At 32.4% G+C, this 18,471-nt stretch overlaps 3 protein-coding genes across 3 annotated transcripts; 1 reads left to right on the top strand and 2 right to left on the bottom strand.

Moving 5' to 3' along the window:
* Positions 1–3,799: 3,799 nt before the first annotated feature.
* LOC105336949 (uncharacterized) lies at positions 3,800–5,199 on the bottom strand. Its single transcript, XM_011441461.4, has 3 exons — positions 4,860–5,199; positions 4,481–4,708; positions 3,800–4,133 (listed from the first exon to the last, which is right to left on the bottom strand). The coding sequence occupies exons 1-3, from the start codon at positions 5,086–5,088 to the stop codon at positions 3,889–3,891; spliced, it is 702 nt and encodes a 233-aa protein (XP_011439763.2). The 5' UTR covers positions 5,089–5,199; the 3' UTR covers positions 3,800–3,888.
* A 2,405-nt stretch (positions 5,200–7,604) lies between these two features.
* On the top strand, positions 7,605–8,867 carry LOC105336960 (uncharacterized). The gene is made up of 3 exons (XM_011441476.4): positions 7,605–7,956; positions 8,100–8,324; positions 8,497–8,867. Exons 1-3 carry the CDS (start codon positions 7,734–7,736, stop codon positions 8,739–8,741), a joined length of 693 nt encoding a protein of 230 aa, XP_011439778.3. The 5' UTR covers positions 7,605–7,733; the 3' UTR covers positions 8,742–8,867.
* Positions 8,868–14,150: 5,283 nt separating this feature from the next.
* Positions 14,151–15,942, bottom strand: LOC105336948 (uncharacterized). Its single transcript, XM_011441460.4, has 3 exons — positions 15,429–15,942; positions 15,088–15,312; positions 14,151–14,741 (listed from the first exon to the last, which is right to left on the bottom strand). The coding sequence occupies exons 1-3, from the start codon at positions 15,682–15,684 to the stop codon at positions 14,482–14,484; spliced, it is 741 nt and encodes a 246-aa protein (XP_011439762.2). The 5' UTR covers positions 15,685–15,942; the 3' UTR covers positions 14,151–14,481.
* Between the last annotated feature and the right edge of the window lie 2,529 nt (positions 15,943–18,471).

Consider the following 18,471-nt stretch of genomic DNA (forward strand, 5'->3'; position numbering starts at 1 on the left):
ACTGTGTTTTTATTTATTTTTTTTGCATTATTGATTGCTTTTGCAATATTTTTACGATTAAATTGTATTAATGAAACTCCTTTTGAAATATTATCACTTAACAGCTTGAATGAGATTAACATTCGTAGTTTAGTTTCCTGAGCAAACTCGACGTAGTTTTTGTTTTATCGTACCGGAATATCCGTAAAAACCATTGAAGGTTTATTAATAAAGTAGTTTTTATTTAAAGGTATTCAAAATTGTAAAAAAGACAAAGTTCTTTTTGATTTCGGCTGATTTAGAAAATGTTAAGTTTATTCACATGTTGAGAATTCTTCAAAAGATTTTATCAATGAAAGGCAATATGTAAATGAAAAAAAAAATACTAGCGCATTCATTAGAATTAAATTATTTAGATTTAATTCACATCTGCTTCATAACAAAAATAAAATTTTGATAGCAAATTTCAAAGATGTAAGGTCTGCTGACAAGTTGTTAATACTATGAAGATTTTGATAAAACAAAATCTCATAAAAAATCACATCAATACTTAATTGCACAATCAATGTACATGTAATTGTACTGTTGTGCTAATTGAAAGACCAAACATTTGGTTGAAAATATAAAATGAAGAGCTGTTTTGCAGCAATAAATCACAAAATGAAATTAAAAAAATATAAGCATTTGAACTCAATCATCAGATAGTTTTAAGGGAGCTGGCATATTCTTAATTTTTTTTTATCTTATTCTTTTCTTTTATGGTTCTTTGGTCTAAATTTATCTTAACGAGAAATTAAAATAGGTTATGAATAAAACGTACTTGCACAGAATAAATAAGTGAAATTCATACATTATTTTTTTTGTTAAGTAATTGTTTAGGGGGAAAGGGTCACAATATTAATTCTTTTTCCACTGTATATCGTTATCCTTAAATGCTATTTATGTATGTTTGAGGTATACTGGTTGTTTTTTTCAATAATTTAATTCGAATTTGATAAAACTATGAAAAAAAAAGTCTTCTGAGACGTTTAAGCGGCCAAATATGTTATTTGGTAGTCATAACAAATTTACTTCCATGGACAAGGACAATCATAGATCAATATTAAATAATGTTTATTAGCTATCACACGCAGTATATATTTGCATGTTAAAATTGCACGTCAAAATGCGCCTTAATTCAATGCACCATCCCCATTGGTAAATAAATGTTTCAGCAATGTAGCTATAGAAGCAAAATTATATATATATATCAGGAAATAACTATTTTTAGATCGATATGTTTCTATAAGAATTTTTTCCCATTTATTTTTGACTGTTGTTTTTCTTTTAATTTCAATATAATAGATCAACAACACTCTATTGGTAGTCTCTGTCATGGCGTCAATTTAATCAATCAGTACATCATTAAACTAATTAATTGTCAAGGAAAAAACGATATATACATTATTATATCATAGAAATTATCAACATCGACTTTTGGATAGTTATGATGTTAGATCATCAGTGCACCAAATAATCCATCAGTTACGATCAATGAATCAGTCAACAATTCAAACAATGTTTCAATCAATTATTAAGTAGATAAATCAATAAAGTATAATCAATGTTTTGCTTCGATGAATGTCTCAATATGACAATTAATGTACTGGAATACTCAATGTATTCAATTACATGTATGCCAATCCATGAACATTAGAATTTTTCAATTACTCAAAGTACTTTAAGTGTTCAAAGGCTCATTGTCAATCAATGTTTCAATCAAAGAAAGTGTCAAGTTAACCCGATTATTGACAACGGACCTGGAAGTAAACAGAGCCCGAGGCAGGCTGAAACAAAATTCATTTTGATTACTGGTGAGCACCACATATGCCGTTGTAAAGCCAATATTTCTATTTCCAGGAATCACGAAGATAAATATGCACCAAAAAAAGAAAAAAGAAACACGGAAAAATAAAATATATAACCTCCTATAATATGGTGGGAGGGGTAGGGATTGAATTTTTCAGGATAAAGCTGAAAAAAGGGCGATAGATTAGCGCATGCGTAATAAAGGACCCAAAAGGGGCCGTATAAAAAGTTGGAAAACCCTTTTGTTAGGGAGCTATCTGTCTTTAATTAATGCAATGGTTAATCTACTTTTTTTCCATAACATGACTTAACTCATATTGAGTTCAATTGGATTTTTATATGCAAATGGATGCTCCGAAACGATTTATTGCAAACATCTCCTATTAAAAGTCAATATCTCTGTTTAGATAAGACTTGTTAAAGCACATAGTAAAATAATGTAATGTAACTTGGTGTATATAATTCTACAGAATTATAATGCTTCTGCATATAAATTCAATGCAAATCATAATGCACCTAATCTAGAAAAAAATCATCAATGTACCGACTTATTGCTTGTACATAAAATAGATTATTGACACATAATTGTGTCATCTATCGTGATATACCATGTAATTCCTCTTACTCTGTAAACTTTGCAAAGTTTGTAAACTAGACATCCATTGACTTGATTTGTTTTGCAATATAAGTTCAGGATCGATCTTACATTGCAAAGTCATTGTAAGGCGTGCTCTAAGATTGTCCACTTCTGCCATTAAGGGGGACGTGCGGCCATCTTGTACACTTGAGGACAAGAATGTAAACATTTCTTGAACTGGCTTGTTTCTGCCCGACAATGTTGCCAAAAGATATAAAAGCAATAAATAAGAAGTCCTACATGGTTGTAGAGAAGGACGCCAATGAATCCCACTTCATGTTTTTTCATATTTTTTAATCTTCAAAATAAGGATGTTGCTCCGCAGTTCAACAGCTGATCTATGTGATTAAAAAGGAATTGTCCTGTTCTTATATGCATATTTTTCAAACAAAATGACATGTAAGACTTCTTATTTTTTGCTTTTATATCTTTTCGCAACATTTTTGGCCAGTTTCGAGCAGAAACAAGCCAGTTCAATATATATTTACATTTTTATCCTCAAATGCACAATATGGCCGCACATCCCTCTTAATAAAGCTTACTGAAAGAAAAAATATATTGATAGTCATGTATAAGCTGTTCTATTTAATAGCATACTTGTAGTTCTATTTCTGAACAAAGAATTATGAATATTTAACATTTGAAATGGAGATTAAACGTTAATGTTACACAATGTAAGCGATTTTTGCTATGCCAATATGTCAAGTAATTTTAACACACAGTTTCAAGATGAGATAAATAACCAGTTACTAGAAACTCTGCCTCCTTAAATAATTACAAGTTGATACTTGTTAATACGTGTTATTAACCTTACCTATTAACATCATTGCCAATCAACATTTCAATTAGAGGCTAATATAGCTCATGAAGGATCAAAATAGATGAGGTGTCAGAAATTGCTCAAAATGGTAACAAAACAACCACATTCAGAATTAAAAGGTTACAATCCAAAGCAATTTAGTGGGATTTATTTCAACAGTTAATCAATATTTAATGCTTTAATAGAATCAGGTTTGTCACAAATATTTCGTTTTTTACTCTGATCTCAATGTCTTTTCGAAATTTGGTTGGGCGTTTTTCCTTTTCTTTCCATTATATTAAAAGTATATTTCTTTTGTTTTAATTTTTGATATTATGATTACAATACAACTAAACAATTAAACTCCTTTTCTCGAAAGTCATTAATACCACATTATCAGCGAGTTTATTTTATGCATGTAACTTCAATTAACAACTTTTTTGATTTCTCATTACGATAAATTTTAAGAAGATAACAGTTATTAGTAAATTCATTAAAAAAATTTATTCATAAAAAAGAAATTGCAATAGCAATCAATAAAACAAAATAAATAATAAAACACAGTATAAAATTCAAATAAGTAATAAATATAAAGAAAAAATAAAATTCTAAATGAGTTCATTCATCAATCTTGGCGTTTCATCTCCATACAGACATTATGCACCGGGTGAAATATGGTCGGTTTGTCTTCAGAGAGGGCTGGACATTGACCTTGGAACACCACACGTCCGCTCTGACACACGGCAAAGTAAGGTGACCACTCTCGCCCGCCCCACGAAATCAGTCCGTCGGTGGACCCTCTACAGCTCGGGAATCTCACGTGACACGGGACACAGTGGGCTGACCGACACTGGTTCTCTTCATATTCACCTGAAACATAAAATACTTAACATAATATTGATTCGTTATTTTTGCTTGCAAAGATAAGTTCGATACAATTAGATATATATCAGTTGCATTCATTATTAGATGAAGCGATTGATTACAAGTATCAAGAGTACAACCACATTTTTCCATAGAGTTATGTATGAACAGAAATTTTATATCATGTACAAAATTCTTCTTTTTATTAATTTGTTCTTTTGTGTGACATCAAAATATTTTTATACACCATATGCAAAGCATTTTATCTTGCTGTATTAATATTATATCTTTTTTTTATAAACATGTACTTTTTCATTCAGTGCATAACTTAATAAAAGCAAGGAGGTACTTACATGCATCTTTTGGTTCAAACCGGGTTTCACATTGAACCATACTGAAATGTTCGCACTTCTGAGATTTTTTGTCAAACAGAAAAGGAAAGGGACATTCCTTGACTTTTGGTTCTCCTGTTGTAGAAGAAGGATCTTCACAATCGTAATACTTGGCACAGTTGTCAGGAAACTCTACAAATCCTGACGTTTTCGTACAAGTTGATTTTGCGGGTTGTTTGACATATCCACCTAAAATAAGATTAAAATATTAACATTTAATTTTTTGTGGGAAACGGACACACTCGCGCACGAAAAAATCATTTATGAAACGCTACAACATGATATTTGAACTTCTATTATTCAAGAGGTCAAATTGGGAAAATAAGTCACAGAAACTTACATGTATCTTTAGATGATCCCTTGGGAACACATGCCCGTGTAACTGTGTTCACCACGTTGTCATCAGGACATTTGAACACGAACTCCTCCCCATTTCTAAAAATATGAAACTTGGAACAATCTTCAGGATCGACTCGGAAATCGGAATCTAGATGCATGAAAGATGCTGTTTTAACATGTACAGCATAGCTTAAAACGAAACAAAATACATATGCTAGAGTAAACTCCATGGTTCTTAACTTAACGTCTGACGAGTGAAAACAATTTAAGTCAAGCTTATTCAAATTCTGGTCTGTCCACCACAGAACCCTAAACTCTTTTTATAAGACAGATCATCCCACAAGCTATTGGAAGCCGTGTGGTTAGCAAACATTAGAAACCATACTTAGTCTATGTGTAGGATGTAAGAATACTATTTGGAACATGACATAATGCTTGAGTAACTTTAGAAATTTCATTCATTATTTCGTGTGAACTTTTGGATCGTCATCACTATTTCGTGTTGCCCACTGCTTAACAACTGAAGCATCTAAGGCGTTGGGCTATTATCAGTCCGGTTTTATTTGCAAAGTTTCATTAAAGTTTTCCTCTGTACATTTATGGCTTTCATACTTATTGATATGTGTATGTTTATTAATCCCTTTGCGTGCAAATTCCTATTATCTAAGGAAAAACAATGATTACTAATGTTCAAAGAGTTTATAGCCCGATAAAGATATCAATATAATATTTTTCTGTGCATTTTCTTATATATTGTTTCTCATATTACAATTAAGTTTTCTATTTGTAATCAAAATCCAATATACATCCATATTGAATGACATAATTGAAATTTACGTCGAGAAATGTGATAGATATATTACCTAACATTTTACAGATGTCCATTTGATTTAGAATATTGAAAAGAATAATTTGTCACTAATACTGAAATATAAATATGATACAATCAGAAATGTTACGTTTGTAATGTAGTGCAAAAATTCAGATAATTATAATATTACATCAGTTCATTTGTCAAAAAAATAATGCTGCCTTAAATGTGATTCATTTGTGTGGTTTTTCTGCCAACTGAATTGCCTGTGACTTAACATAATTATAACGAGAGTTATTTTATGGATTTGTATGTGACCCCTGAATGACTTGTTAAATGATATGGTTTAAGATTGATAAGAGAAACTTTCTTCTCACATTTCAAATGACTGTATCTTATATATAGCTGAGATTTCAACTTTAAAACAATGCAAATGGTCATGTAGAGATGCTTTTAATAAATCCTTTTAAGTTTAAGTGAATTCAAACCAAATAGTTTATCGATTGTGAAATTAGTTAAGATATCAACCTTTAAAATAAATGCATTTACACTTTATGAAATACCTACACAATCTAACAAAAGCCTGATGATACTGACATGGATGATTTTGATTGAATACAATCAGAAACTCGATATGATCTGGTTCACTTGATGTCTGCTGAGTGTAATTGTTATTGAATGAAATACTAGGGCTGTTATGGTTATCAATATACTTTGATGTACTATTTCAATATCAGAAGCAAAAGGGTTATGATAGCTGAAGTCGTTTTTATCTGATTTTGAGTGATATAATTTGTGACTAAAATGCTATAAGTAAAGGAAATTTTGATGATGTTTGAAGATCAGTAAATGAAACAGTAATAAAGAACCTGGTCTTTTTAATAAACTAATTAACATGCCTTGTAAATCTGACCTGTAAAATATACAATATTATTTTGACATTAAATATCGTTCGTTAATCATCGTGTTGCTATTAAAGATTTAATAGGAGACTAATAAAGCTATGAAAAGATAGTAATATGAATCATAATGAGAAATAAGAATAGATAAGGTGTCAGAAATTGCTCAAAAAAGTAGCACAACAACCACATTGGTAGTTATAATTTTCAATCTTCAGCAATGGATGGGATTTAGATTTATTTTTACACTTAATTAATTGATATTGTATTCCTTTAATTAATGTTTGAAACAAAAGAATATTAAGAACAATGTTTTATCTTATTTCCAATGTCATTGTCTAAATTTGGACGGGCGTTTTTCGTTTTTGTTTTGCATAATTAAATGGAAACATACTTAATTCTAATCGAAAACTTTGAAATTCTGGTTTGATTATTTAAGTGTCTTACATGTATATAGTATCAGTATTGTTACTGGTGTCCTCAAAACATACGCTCTTTTTCTGTAATTTGAATATCATGAAGACAAAATTTCTTGATTTTTTTAATTTTCGTTTTTCTCTCACTTATGAAATTAGAGGAGCGTGTAATCTGCTAAAAATATATGAATACCAAAGTTAGAGCACTGCATACATGTAGCTGAATGAATCATAAGTATAAAATAACTGGTATTACGCTTTATACTAACTTAAAGATGAAACGTTTTGAAGTTCTATTCGTTTTTCGGTTGATTTGGTCGTTGCAACCCGGATTGCGTTAGAACAAATAAAAAAGATTCATTAAAAAAAACTCGTTGACGCAAATTGAATAGAATTGACTTCTGTTAATGTTACTTAGGTGTAGGTAATTCCTTTTGATAACAAAATTACACCTTAATATCTTCGTTGTCAAGCAAAGAGTTACCCGGAGTAGTATCACGGACACACAAAAATCATTCGTATCAATGAATGAAATTTTCGAAAGTTACTCAAGCATTTCGTCATGTTCCAAAAGCCTCCCTTCCGTCCAACTCACGGTTCAAAAATTGGTTCATATGTTCGCCAACTATGCGAAAGTTAGAAAATCGTGGGCTGAATGGTTGTATATATACAATATCAAGTGCCATGACCGTCAGTGTTAAATGAATTGAAATTGAAAATCAGACCAAGAAAAAGCAATTGTAAGCACCATGAAGTTCATTATATTGTCTGCTATATGCTTTTCAATGACTTTGTCTGTGGAGTTTTCAGTCATACACCGAACGGACTCTGATTTTCGGGTAGACCCAGAGGACTGCTCAAGGTTTTACATCCGCAGAAACGGGAAGGAGTTTCAGCTTAAATGCCCAGGTGATGATGTCGTAAACACATTTACCCGGTCATGTGTTCCTAAAGGGTCATCACAAGATACATGTATGTAAAGACTTTTGTTTTGTGCTAAAGCATACTTTTTATAGAAATTGATATTGTTGTTATGCAAACGTAAAAATGCATGCACACCAAACTCTTCGCATATATTAAAAAACATATTAAACTCTATTTTACATTCTGTTTAGGTGTAAATATAATCCAAACTGAGAAAGGTAACTGTTCGAAGGATTCGAGAATGGTTGAGTATTCTGACAACTGTGCTAAGTATATTGATTGTAAGGATGAGACTACAACAGGAGAGCCAAACGTCAAGGAGTGTCCCTTTCCTTTACTGTTTGACGATAAATCGCAAAAATGTGAACATTTCAGCATGGTGCGTTGTGGAACCCGATATGAACCCAAAGATGCATGTAAGTCATTAAGTTATATTCTCAAAACAAAAAAGGGGAAAAAACAAAAAATGAAAACGCCAATGCCATTAGTCCAAGACCAGACTTAGTAAAGTTTTTGTATTGCGTTCAAAACTTGGTAATTTATTTATCCATAAAGGTGGCACAATGTGTATAAAAATTTACGTTTCAGGCGAATATGAAGAGAACCAGTGTCGATCAGCCCACTGTGTCCCGTGTCACGTGAGATTCCCCAGCTGTAGAGGATCCACCGACGGACTGATTCCGTGGGGCGGGCGAGAGTGGTCACCTTACTTCGCCATGTGTCAGAGCGGACGTGTGGTGTTCCAAGGTCAATGCCCAGCAGTCTCTGACGACAAACCGACCATATTCCATCCGGTGCATAATGTCTGTATGGAGATAGATCTTGATGACTAATTTTCCCGTGTGCAATTTTCGTGTTATAGTTGATATTATGTTAATTGTTTGCGTGTCCATGTATTGTACTTTTACATGACTTTTTGTTTATCTACCTTACTTACATATCTATTTTTCTTTATTTCTTTATTTCTTTATTTATTTATTTATTTGCTTTTGCAACATATTTTGATTTAAAATCTTTTACAGTTCAGTTTATCATTTTCTTAATTTTTTTCAAAGAATTATAATACCAGTGTTTGGAAATAATCCGGAACCCCGACACTGAATAAAAGTATTAAAAATACAATCTTTTTATTATACTTGCACTTGTAAGTGACAAAATCAAGGTGGAAAAATCTAAACTAGGTATTGCTGCAGTTAATATCAAATAGTATCTACCTTTTTTAAACAAATAAAAACTGAGATATAACTAATTGAATCTAACAAAGTTCATAATAAGTGTTATTTTACCGAGAGTTATCCTAAATCTGATTTATATTCTTTGAATGATAGTGCGTATCGTTTTAGCTTCAACTTTTTCTGAGAAAAAAAAATCATTCATGAATTAAAATTGCTTTTGCATAAATCTTGTGTAGAATAAATTGTAGAATTATCAAACAAACCCGCCCTGGTTTTATTTAACATCTTAACCTTTTATTCGTAAATTCAAATACGTACACGTGACTTCCTTGCCGATTGGATTTTTAAAACTTGATCATCTGACATTATGACCCCACTAGATCACCTGGTTCTATTTTTCACTTCAAATTAGCTAGTTAAGATGTGTTGATTAGTTCAAACTTTATAACGGGCTTTTCCTGCGAATAATTGTTTTTAAATTCAGTTTTAATGCAATTGAAAAACGTCAAATACGTACTCCTTCTGATTAGAGTGTGCCACCTGTGTAAGATCATTTTCAAATGACCCTATGCAAACAGATATGAGGAAAGGAATATGAATTTATAATGTATGGTCACCCTGTAGATCAAAATAGCAACCATGTACATATAGAACAAAAGTCAAAACAATTTCGATTCTTTAAAAGTACATGTACTAAGTTGGCAAACTGTAATGCGTGGTAAAATACTCCATCATTCATAAATCTCTCTCTCTCTCTCTCTCTCTCTCTCTCTCTCTCTCTCTCTCTCTCTCTCTCTCTCTCTGTATCAATTAAGACTCACTCGATTAGACGCAAATACCAGACCTATGAGGCGGTACTAAGCAACAGGCCCGCTGTAGTACTGTATATACAGACGTGCTGAATGACAAGACACGCCTGCCGTTTCTTGATCTAAGCCTGTTGTTATCATTAGCGGAATACATCCTCGACATGATTAAGATTTGAATGAGATGACAGCCATACAGTTTTCTTAACGTTTCCAAAGTTACCACTTCATCGTCAAAAATGGCCAAAATCTTTTTTCTTCGTTAATTATTAACACACCCGTAATGTAAACTAGGTAATGTTTTAGAGACTGAACATGTATTTCAAACAATGAGCTTTATCATTCCTTCGTGTTGTTTTGGTGTTTTGTTGGGTTTTTTTTTTGGTTTGCAGGACACATGTAGCATGGTTTTGCTTTCCTTTTCAGGCATGTACCTGACTTTCATTTCGTCTTTAACTCATTTGAAGCATTGACTACGACCATTGATACTGTAGAAAAAGTTTCGTCAAATTCCTACCATCATGATTTTATTTCCTACTATACTAATATAATGGCAAAATAAATGTATGAAATAGATTTTATTTCATAGAATGTGAGAAGCTTCTTATTTTTTTACTTTTTGCCAACAATTTCTAGCTAAAATGGAAATATGATAGAAGATAATAATTGTTTCTCACGTAAACAAATAAACGAAATGTTATTGAACAGTAACTATATACGTAATAAAAAATGCACTAATTGTTATGCAAAATACTGGGGGTTAATTATACATATTTATTATAATAAACGTTTGATATAACATTGTATATCAAAGAGTACAGTAACTACATGTATCGTATTTTAGGTAAAAAGTTGGTAGATTTTCTTTCGTCCTTTTTCAATTGTTTATCTAGAACAAAATACGTGTCACCCATTCATTAACTCAATCTTTTTATGCATAATAAATCAATTTACAACCAGAGAAATTTCCGTGCCTCCTCTATGCATGATAAACAGAGAAAAGATCCAACATAATTAATGAGGATTTCTTGTACATATCAACAGCTTGTGCGGGGGCAGACTTCGTGATCAATTTAGGTTCAATCTTCCCTCCTATAACTCTCTTATATCCACAAACAGGTTTATGTGGTGGAAAATGATAAATGTTGAAACTGTTGAGGAAACGAAAACCTGGTAATTAAAGCATTGGTTAATTTTTTTTTCCGATTGTAAACTGTTACAGTTATGTTAACATTTGAACGTACTGTTTGGGTTGGAAGTCTTTTTGAAGTATCAAAAGAAAAAAAACTACCATTATTCCAAGACTTTCATGAAATTTTATTTCAAGGTTTAAAATGTTTAATCACAAGACTGGTTAGTTGATGCAGGTATTCAAACGATTGAAATGACATAAAAATTAATTCAAGATACTATATGTCTATAGATCTTTCCAACAAAATCCACACAAAGTTAACTAAATTTGTTTGTTTTAATTATGGTGAATTTTCAGAAATCGCCATAAACAGGCTAAAAAGTTATACCCGCACAGAAAACAAGCTGTATAGTATTGACAATCTTCTCCATGTCCATACAATTGCAACCTATTTTGCAAATGGAAAATGTAATACCTTAAGTTTTGAATATTTCGGGCAAATGTGAGTGATGCAATGAAAAGTGCAACATTTAGGGCGGATAGAAAATAAGAACCCATTTTAATACAAACACAGATCTTGTAATCTTACTAACATCAAGTATAATGAATTAACCTTAACCACTGGAGATTTATAACTTTTGTTCAAGTTGACAATATTCTGGAAACTTTGTAATGTAAGACATTGATAAATGTACCTGCTTGATTTGTTTGAATATTGCACAATCTTTAAAGTATGCTGTGTAAATATAGATGCATTTATTCGCCGACTGTCCCGTGCATACCACTGCACGGTTGCCAACGTATGGACGTACGGAGAATCCCTCTCAGACGGTGGTCTGATAACTCCAGCGACACTTTGATTTATCAATTAGAATTTACAACATGTCTGCAAATCATGTGAAGACAGGGAAGTAAAGTCTGTCTTTAACGTTTTCACGTTTTAAATCCGTCTCTGGCCCTAGGGACTCCAACTATATCAACAATAAGTTCACCCTTGTTAACGATATAATGTATATAGAAAAATGTCCGTTTACTCCGCGTCCTTCGAAATTTTCCCCTAATCTACAGGAGACAAGGTTGGCATGCTACCCCTGCTTAAAATGACGTCATGAACGAGTAGGAACAGAAATGTATGGGAAAATTTGACGATTAGTTTTGACCAACAGCAAATGTAAAGATTATTACAAAATTTTAGAGTAAATAAATTATAACACAAATAAAAAAAGTAATAGTAATGTCATCTTTCCAAAACTTTGCATACAAATAGACATGCATTTAATGTCTCATATAAAGGTAAAAAAAAAAGTAGCGGGTCACATCTCAAAAAATGAAGATATGACATGAATAAGCTAATTATAGGCAAAACCTGGAGTTAATTTTTTCTGACTTCTATGAAATATAAGCTAAAGATGCCAAAATATATCGATAGAAATATCAAAATATTGTTCAAAAATGGGGGTTTTTTCTTCAGAAAAACAAGAATATATCATAATACACAAACTATATTGAAGTTTAGTCTGCGCTGAAAATTTGGAGGCTAAAATAACAGTACTCTAAAACTATTGAGTTATGAAAATTGTTCATTTTCCTCTTGAAAACCTTCCGCCTCAAAATATAGTCCCTTACTTAACTCTGTAAATATATAATTCTCTTTTAACAATTTTATTCAAGAGCATAATGGTTTATTTGGCATTGTAAAATATAAATATACAAAAAGAATTAATATATGATGCAAAATGAGTTGACATCATGATGAAATAGGTACCAAAAATAGAGGAGCGAACCTCTTTAAGAAACTTAAGATTATCTTGTTTCTTCTGGTAATGGTTCTTTAGTGTGTGGACATAGGGTGATTCCAATATTACGTATTGTAATCATTAGATAAGATGTGTTGTTTTTCCTGTCTTTGCAACTCACCATCTTTTCATTAGCGTGATTTGATAGATCCCATTTTCAGTTTGATATGGTTTGCTCTGTGGTTTGATGGAGAAAACGGACGTATAGAACCTTAGCTTCGGTTGATCGACAGGGAATGGTCTTATTATATTTATAAAATTGGAAACAAAGACGTCGTCGTGTGTTTTAACGTAGGTTCCAGTACGTTGTTTGCATTTCCGTTAACATCTGGTATGATAGCGACCTATTTTTGGTAAATTTACTATGTGAATTTACTACGTTTAAATTTTTGAATTTTCCGAAGGAAAATTGCCCCCCCCCCCCCCTGCCGACTGTCACCCTTGTAGAACTGCGCATATAACATTATGTTATAAATAAATTTTGCAATCTTTACGCTCTTTTCCGCAAATTTTGCATTGGTGACTTGGTCACTCAAAGAAAGATAACTCGGCATCTCCATGCTGGGTTAATTAAACAGAATGAAATTTTATAACCTTGTTGCTTTCGGCAGTGTAACATGGTTTATTAATATATACTTTCATGATAAATACTGAAATCTGATTAGTTTAGACGCATTCTTTAATCTGTTCTATTACCCTTAGCATTAGCAACACACTTGGCAACGGGTAACACAACGAATTGTTACAGCGCATAAATTATTCGCGTACGGTTCGTCGAAGAATTCACGTCATTCCTGAAGAAGCCACTGAAATTGTCTTTGAAATTAAGACATTCATTGAAATAAAATGAATAGTGCATGTTCGGGAGGGCAACAGTTGAAATTGACACTTCTCGAAAACCATTGTCAACCTTCGCTTCTCGTCGGTTGACAATAATTTTCTCGAGGGTGTCAAGTTCAACTGTTACCCTCCCAAACAGGCACTTTTTATACTGATTTGTTGTCTCTGTCATGTTATATTAGATGTAGTTATAGAACGCATTTGTCGAACGCTCAGTTCGAATATAATTATATGACATTGTAACTGTGCGAGAGATGGTATTGTTTCAAAATAAGGTTAACATTCGTTCAGATCAAAAGATCACTTGTAACCAAATCTATATAACAACAGCACAGATGTTACGTAAAAATGTTTCCCTCAAAATAGAATATAATTTTTATGATGAATATAAATATTTTGGTCAAGATACCTTGTGGTGTAACTGACCTGAAAAATACTTGTACTCGGAAAACGTTAAACAAAAATAAGAATCGAAGTCTATTTTTACCACTGAAAAGTTTTATTGCAGATAGAAACTACATTAAAGTTCATGTTCAATAGGAATAAGTCGAGTATAAACATATAAAATAAATAAATAAAGTATCTACACAAATATACATTATATAAATATAAAAATGGTGCACATAAATAAACATATAGTAAGATGAATACTGCAATGTTAAGATGTACGGAACTTTCCGATCATTCAATACTCAACAAATAACTCATCAGACACAAGGTAGGATTTGCTGTAAAAAAAGATTAAATATGAAAATCATACTTTAAAATATGGTTCTGTAAGACTGGTTTATAAATAACGTATACAAATACACTTTAGCTCGATATTAAACCATTTTGGATTTTTTTTCTAACGTTGGTTTAACTTGGTCTGAATTAACACATTTTAGTTTTGTAGGATGGAATATTCGAGAATTTGTGCACACTCCGCGGAAGATCGCCCTCTCAAAGGAACAGATGACGTAGTGCTGGGTGAGTTCCCTCCCTTGCCAGGGACTCAGACCGTCCGGGCGGCCGACACAGCTGGGGTACTGGGACCTACACGGGGGACAATGGCTACCATGGCAAGGTTTCACATCGTAGTCACCTGCAAAAAAGGAAAATGTTGAGTTTTTCAGAAAGTGCTTCAGAAAGTATTTTTGGTCTGAGGTTACAAACTCTAAATTTATATTAATCTTTTGAATCTAATTTTTTTTCTCAAAATTACTTTGCCCTACATTACGAAGTTGTTATACATGCGTATAATATAATGAAGTTGTTATACATTGTATGTAAATCAAAATCGGATCTATTAATCATTTATTGTTTGTTAAGGGACACGATCTCTATTCGACAAGTCTGTCCGTAAGTATGAACTACACAAATATTGCCAAAAAAATTATTTCTGGAAACAAATGATATAATAAGGTATATTTTACATTAAATGTACTTACATGGGTGTTTAGGCTCCGGTCTGTCTTTGCAATCAACCTCCGTAAAATATCGACAGGACTTTGTGGCGCGGTCAAATAAATGTGGATAAGGACATTCCCGAGTTCTAGGAATGCCTCCAATGGACGTGCTGGAACAATCGAAGTACTTTGCACAACTCTGGGTATGCGGAAGTAAACCTCCAGGTGATGAACATATCATAGAATGTTTACCTAGCATTGAAGAACCTGCAAAAGTCAGAGGGAAATTTCTTGATAACCTTGACATAAATAGATCTAATGCTTCAAAACAAAATCACATAAGCTACATGTACATGTAACTTTGCAACATCAAGACAACTTACAGGAATCGGTCTTTGATCCTTTAGGTACACAGGATTTCGAATTTCTGTCAAATACCTCGTCATCGTCACATTTCTTCAGGAACCGACGTCCATGGAAACAAACATAATACAAAGAGCAGTCTTCAGGGTGAGACATGTAGATCTTTAGAAACATGGACGTCTTGCCGCAACTTGCGAGAGAAAATGCAACCTCAATACAAAAGATGAAAACATAGAGTACTGCAAACATGTTTTCCGTCATTTTTGTTGAACTCATGTGAAGCTAGCCAGGACGACACAATAGTGATCTACACTGAAGTTTGGAGTTTTCTTATAAGTATCCATTCCACTTGAAGCGTGCCTACACAACTCATGCATTGTAGAATTACTCCTACATGATCATACTCATTCGTCAGGCTAAATCGTACCGCACTTGTGTTTCCATTTGTGGTCAAAAACAAAAAATAAACCATGAGTCTTAATTGTATACAGAATTAGTCATGTTGCCAAAAAAAAGAGGGTCTTGCATTCTTGGCAGATATTATAAAGATCCTGCATTCTTGTAAAAATTAATTTTGCATAATCTTCTCACTGATGTGTGATTAATTTTGTAGCGCAAGGTATGATAAAAAAAAAATAGCGAATGCATTGTTTGCTTTCATATATGTATTACGAATCATTTCTACTTCCTTTAAAATGATTTGTTTTTGTCTTTTGTTTATTTTGGCAAACGGCTTCTATCATGCATGCAACAAGTTAACTTTTTGTCCTCTGTTATAACAGACTAACTGTTTACGTATGAGTAATTCCGTCTTTGGTTTGTTTCCATTATATAAGTTGTAGGTGGCATGATATATGATCAGTCACGTTCGGCCGACACCTTTCCTTTGTACACTGATGGTACTGTTCCGGAAATAGAGGGGATAGATAAATCTAATGCTAATTTCAGTGGCATCCATTCCTTACTTTAATGTGAAAAATACATGTAAGGTTAGCGTTTCAAGGATAAAATTTAATGAATTGTTAAGTAACTACAGAAATGTTGGGCTGTATAGGCATCTAATGTCGGCTTAGCTTGGTTTGGCTTGGTGTTTGTCAATGACACCTCTTTAGTTAAAGAAACGGACAGATTTTGTAGATTATAAACATTTTATGAATGGATTTTGAATATAATTATTGACTTAATTTTGTCTCAATTAAAAACATTATCGGAGTAAATGCTACATGCTCCCGCTAATACGTATACACATGTATATACAACTGTACAAGGTTGATCCAAAAGTAATGTCCCACTATGCACCGCGTTAAACTCTGGCGCTGTATTGTATAAAATGATGCATCAAAATTTTCCTTATCAAATTTCTAATTTTAAGTTATATTTTGATTAAATTTCGTTGAACACTTGACAAAATACTGATGTTTATAGCATGATATATACGTAACATCGCCGCGTCATGAATTTACGTCTTTTTTAAGGTTTGTATTTATGTATAAAAACATAATTTCGAAATTTGAAAAAGACCCAAAGAACACAACATTTTGAAACAGATATATCATAGACTTTTTTCTAACTGTTTTTTTAAATTAGGGAACATTGCCGTCCATTTTGGATATCTATGCAATGCCTTTTATCTCTAGACCAAGGGAAAAAAGACTGGACGTGCCAATAGTCATACGAGGCAGTTTTTGCTTCGATGGATAGAAACACCAGAAAATGTACTGAAATTGATATTAATATTAACCTAAAATTGAGAGCGAGTGAACAAGATGCCCTTAACATGGCTCCAATACTTAATAAAGCATATGTCATGTTTATAAATAAATTAAATAGACAGAAGATATACGCTCTGGAGGAAAGTTGAAACTAGGTTCTTACGTCATGAGCTATATCACGAAACTACGTTCGTGACTTCTTGGAGAGACATCGACAAACTGATCGCACATTAAATAATATCCAATATACTACCCCATCAATTACAAAAAGAGTATTTAGTTACTTTACTAAAATAAAAAGAAAATAGAGCACCGTGGCCAATTTTTATTAAGTACTAAATTACGAAATTCTACCAGAACGCCAAAGATCCAAGAAATGACGTCGCTAGCGTGCGGCGACTATTCTTGCTTCACGCTCTGTAAAATATATTATCTTCAGAAATATTTATCATAATGCATTAAAATTTTCAGATCTGAATTGAAATAGATATCTCCAAGCCCAAGTTTTTGTCTTTTTACGCGGATTTTTACGATTTTATCGTATCTGTGACATTACTTTTGGATCAACCCTCGTACATGGTCATGAGAACTGAATGCAGTCCTTTACAAAAGATTATATTCTTGACAATCAAATTTTGTACATTACAAAATTTGATTTTCAAGAAATGAATTATGGTTAAAGACTAGCTGTACTCAGTCACATAATATATAGTGATCATTTTTTTTCTCCTTCTGAACAATTAATCATAAGGATTTTTAAAGTATTTGTATCCCGTCTTTGCTGTATCTGATGGCTTTGAAATGTGTTGGGCCCTTAATCATCATAGTCAAACTTGCAAACCAAATTTTTCATAGGGTTACAGTTCTACATCTACTAGTACTTTTCACACTATTTCAAAAATTTCAAATCGACTTCGTGTTGGTAATTTTTTCAATAGAATTAAACATGAAAACTAGAATATTTTCTTTCTAGACAATACAAGTGTACCTGATTAATTACAATACCATATAATTAAACCTTTAACCTGGATGTTGCCTATCATTTATACATGGTTTATCAAAAAAGAGTTTTTTTCCCCTCTGCTGCTCATACGCAAGTTTCAACTGCGACCTCAATAATATCAAACATATAGACTTTACAATTGATTCCTGTAACATTACCTTTCACGTATTTAATTTCACGTATACTGTATGACTCGATTCAATAGTAGTATTATTCACTGACGAAGCTTCCTCGGTCTGTAGAAGTGAGTACGGTATGGTTAATTTCCCACTCAATATGCCGCATACACATGTATTCTAGACATGCACCGAATAAATGTTGTGATGTACAGGTACAGGAATTGTAGTT

Source organism: Magallana gigas, chromosome 4, assembly GCF_963853765.1.
Source record: "Magallana gigas chromosome 4, xbMagGiga1.1, whole genome shotgun sequence".
NCBI classification, from domain to species: Eukaryota; Metazoa; Mollusca; class Bivalvia; order Ostreida; family Ostreidae; genus Magallana; species Magallana gigas.

What these genes read in the sequence shown, in the direction of transcription:
- LOC105336949 (XM_011441461.4), bottom strand. Translation starts at nt 5,088, where the DNA reads ATGGAGTTTACTCTAGCATATGTATTTTGTTTCGTTTTAAGCTATGCT. An exon ending in GGGATCATCTAAAGATACAT is followed by an intron (nt 4,709 to 4,859) that starts GTAAGTTTCTGT and finishes ATCTTATTTTAG; the next exon opens with GTGGATATGTCAAACAACCC. An exon ending in GTTTGAACCAAAAGATGCAT is followed by an intron (nt 4,134 to 4,480) that starts GTAAGTACCTCC and finishes TTTATGTTTCAG; the next exon opens with GTGAATATGAAGAGAACCAG.
- LOC105336960 (XM_011441476.4), top strand. Translation starts at nt 7,734, where the DNA reads ATGAAGTTCATTATATTGTCTGCTATATGCTTTTCAATGACTTTGTCT. An exon ending in AGGGTCATCACAAGATACAT is followed by an intron (nt 7,957 to 8,099) that starts GTATGTAAAGAC and finishes CATTCTGTTTAG; the next exon opens with GTGTAAATATAATCCAAACT. An exon ending in ATATGAACCCAAAGATGCAT is followed by an intron (nt 8,325 to 8,496) that starts GTAAGTCATTAA and finishes TTTACGTTTCAG; the next exon opens with GCGAATATGAAGAGAACCAG.
- LOC105336948 (XM_011441460.4), bottom strand. Translation starts at nt 15,684, where the DNA reads ATGAGTTCAACAAAAATGACGGAAAACATGTTTGCAGTACTCTATGTT. An exon ending in AGGATCAAAGACCGATTCCT is followed by an intron (nt 15,313 to 15,428) that starts GTAAGTTGTCTT and finishes TGACTTTTGCAG; the next exon opens with GTTCTTCAATGCTAGGTAAA. An exon ending in ACCGGAGCCTAAACACCCAT is followed by an intron (nt 14,742 to 15,087) that starts GTAAGTACATTT and finishes CCTTTTTTGCAG; the next exon opens with GTGACTACGATGTGAAACCT.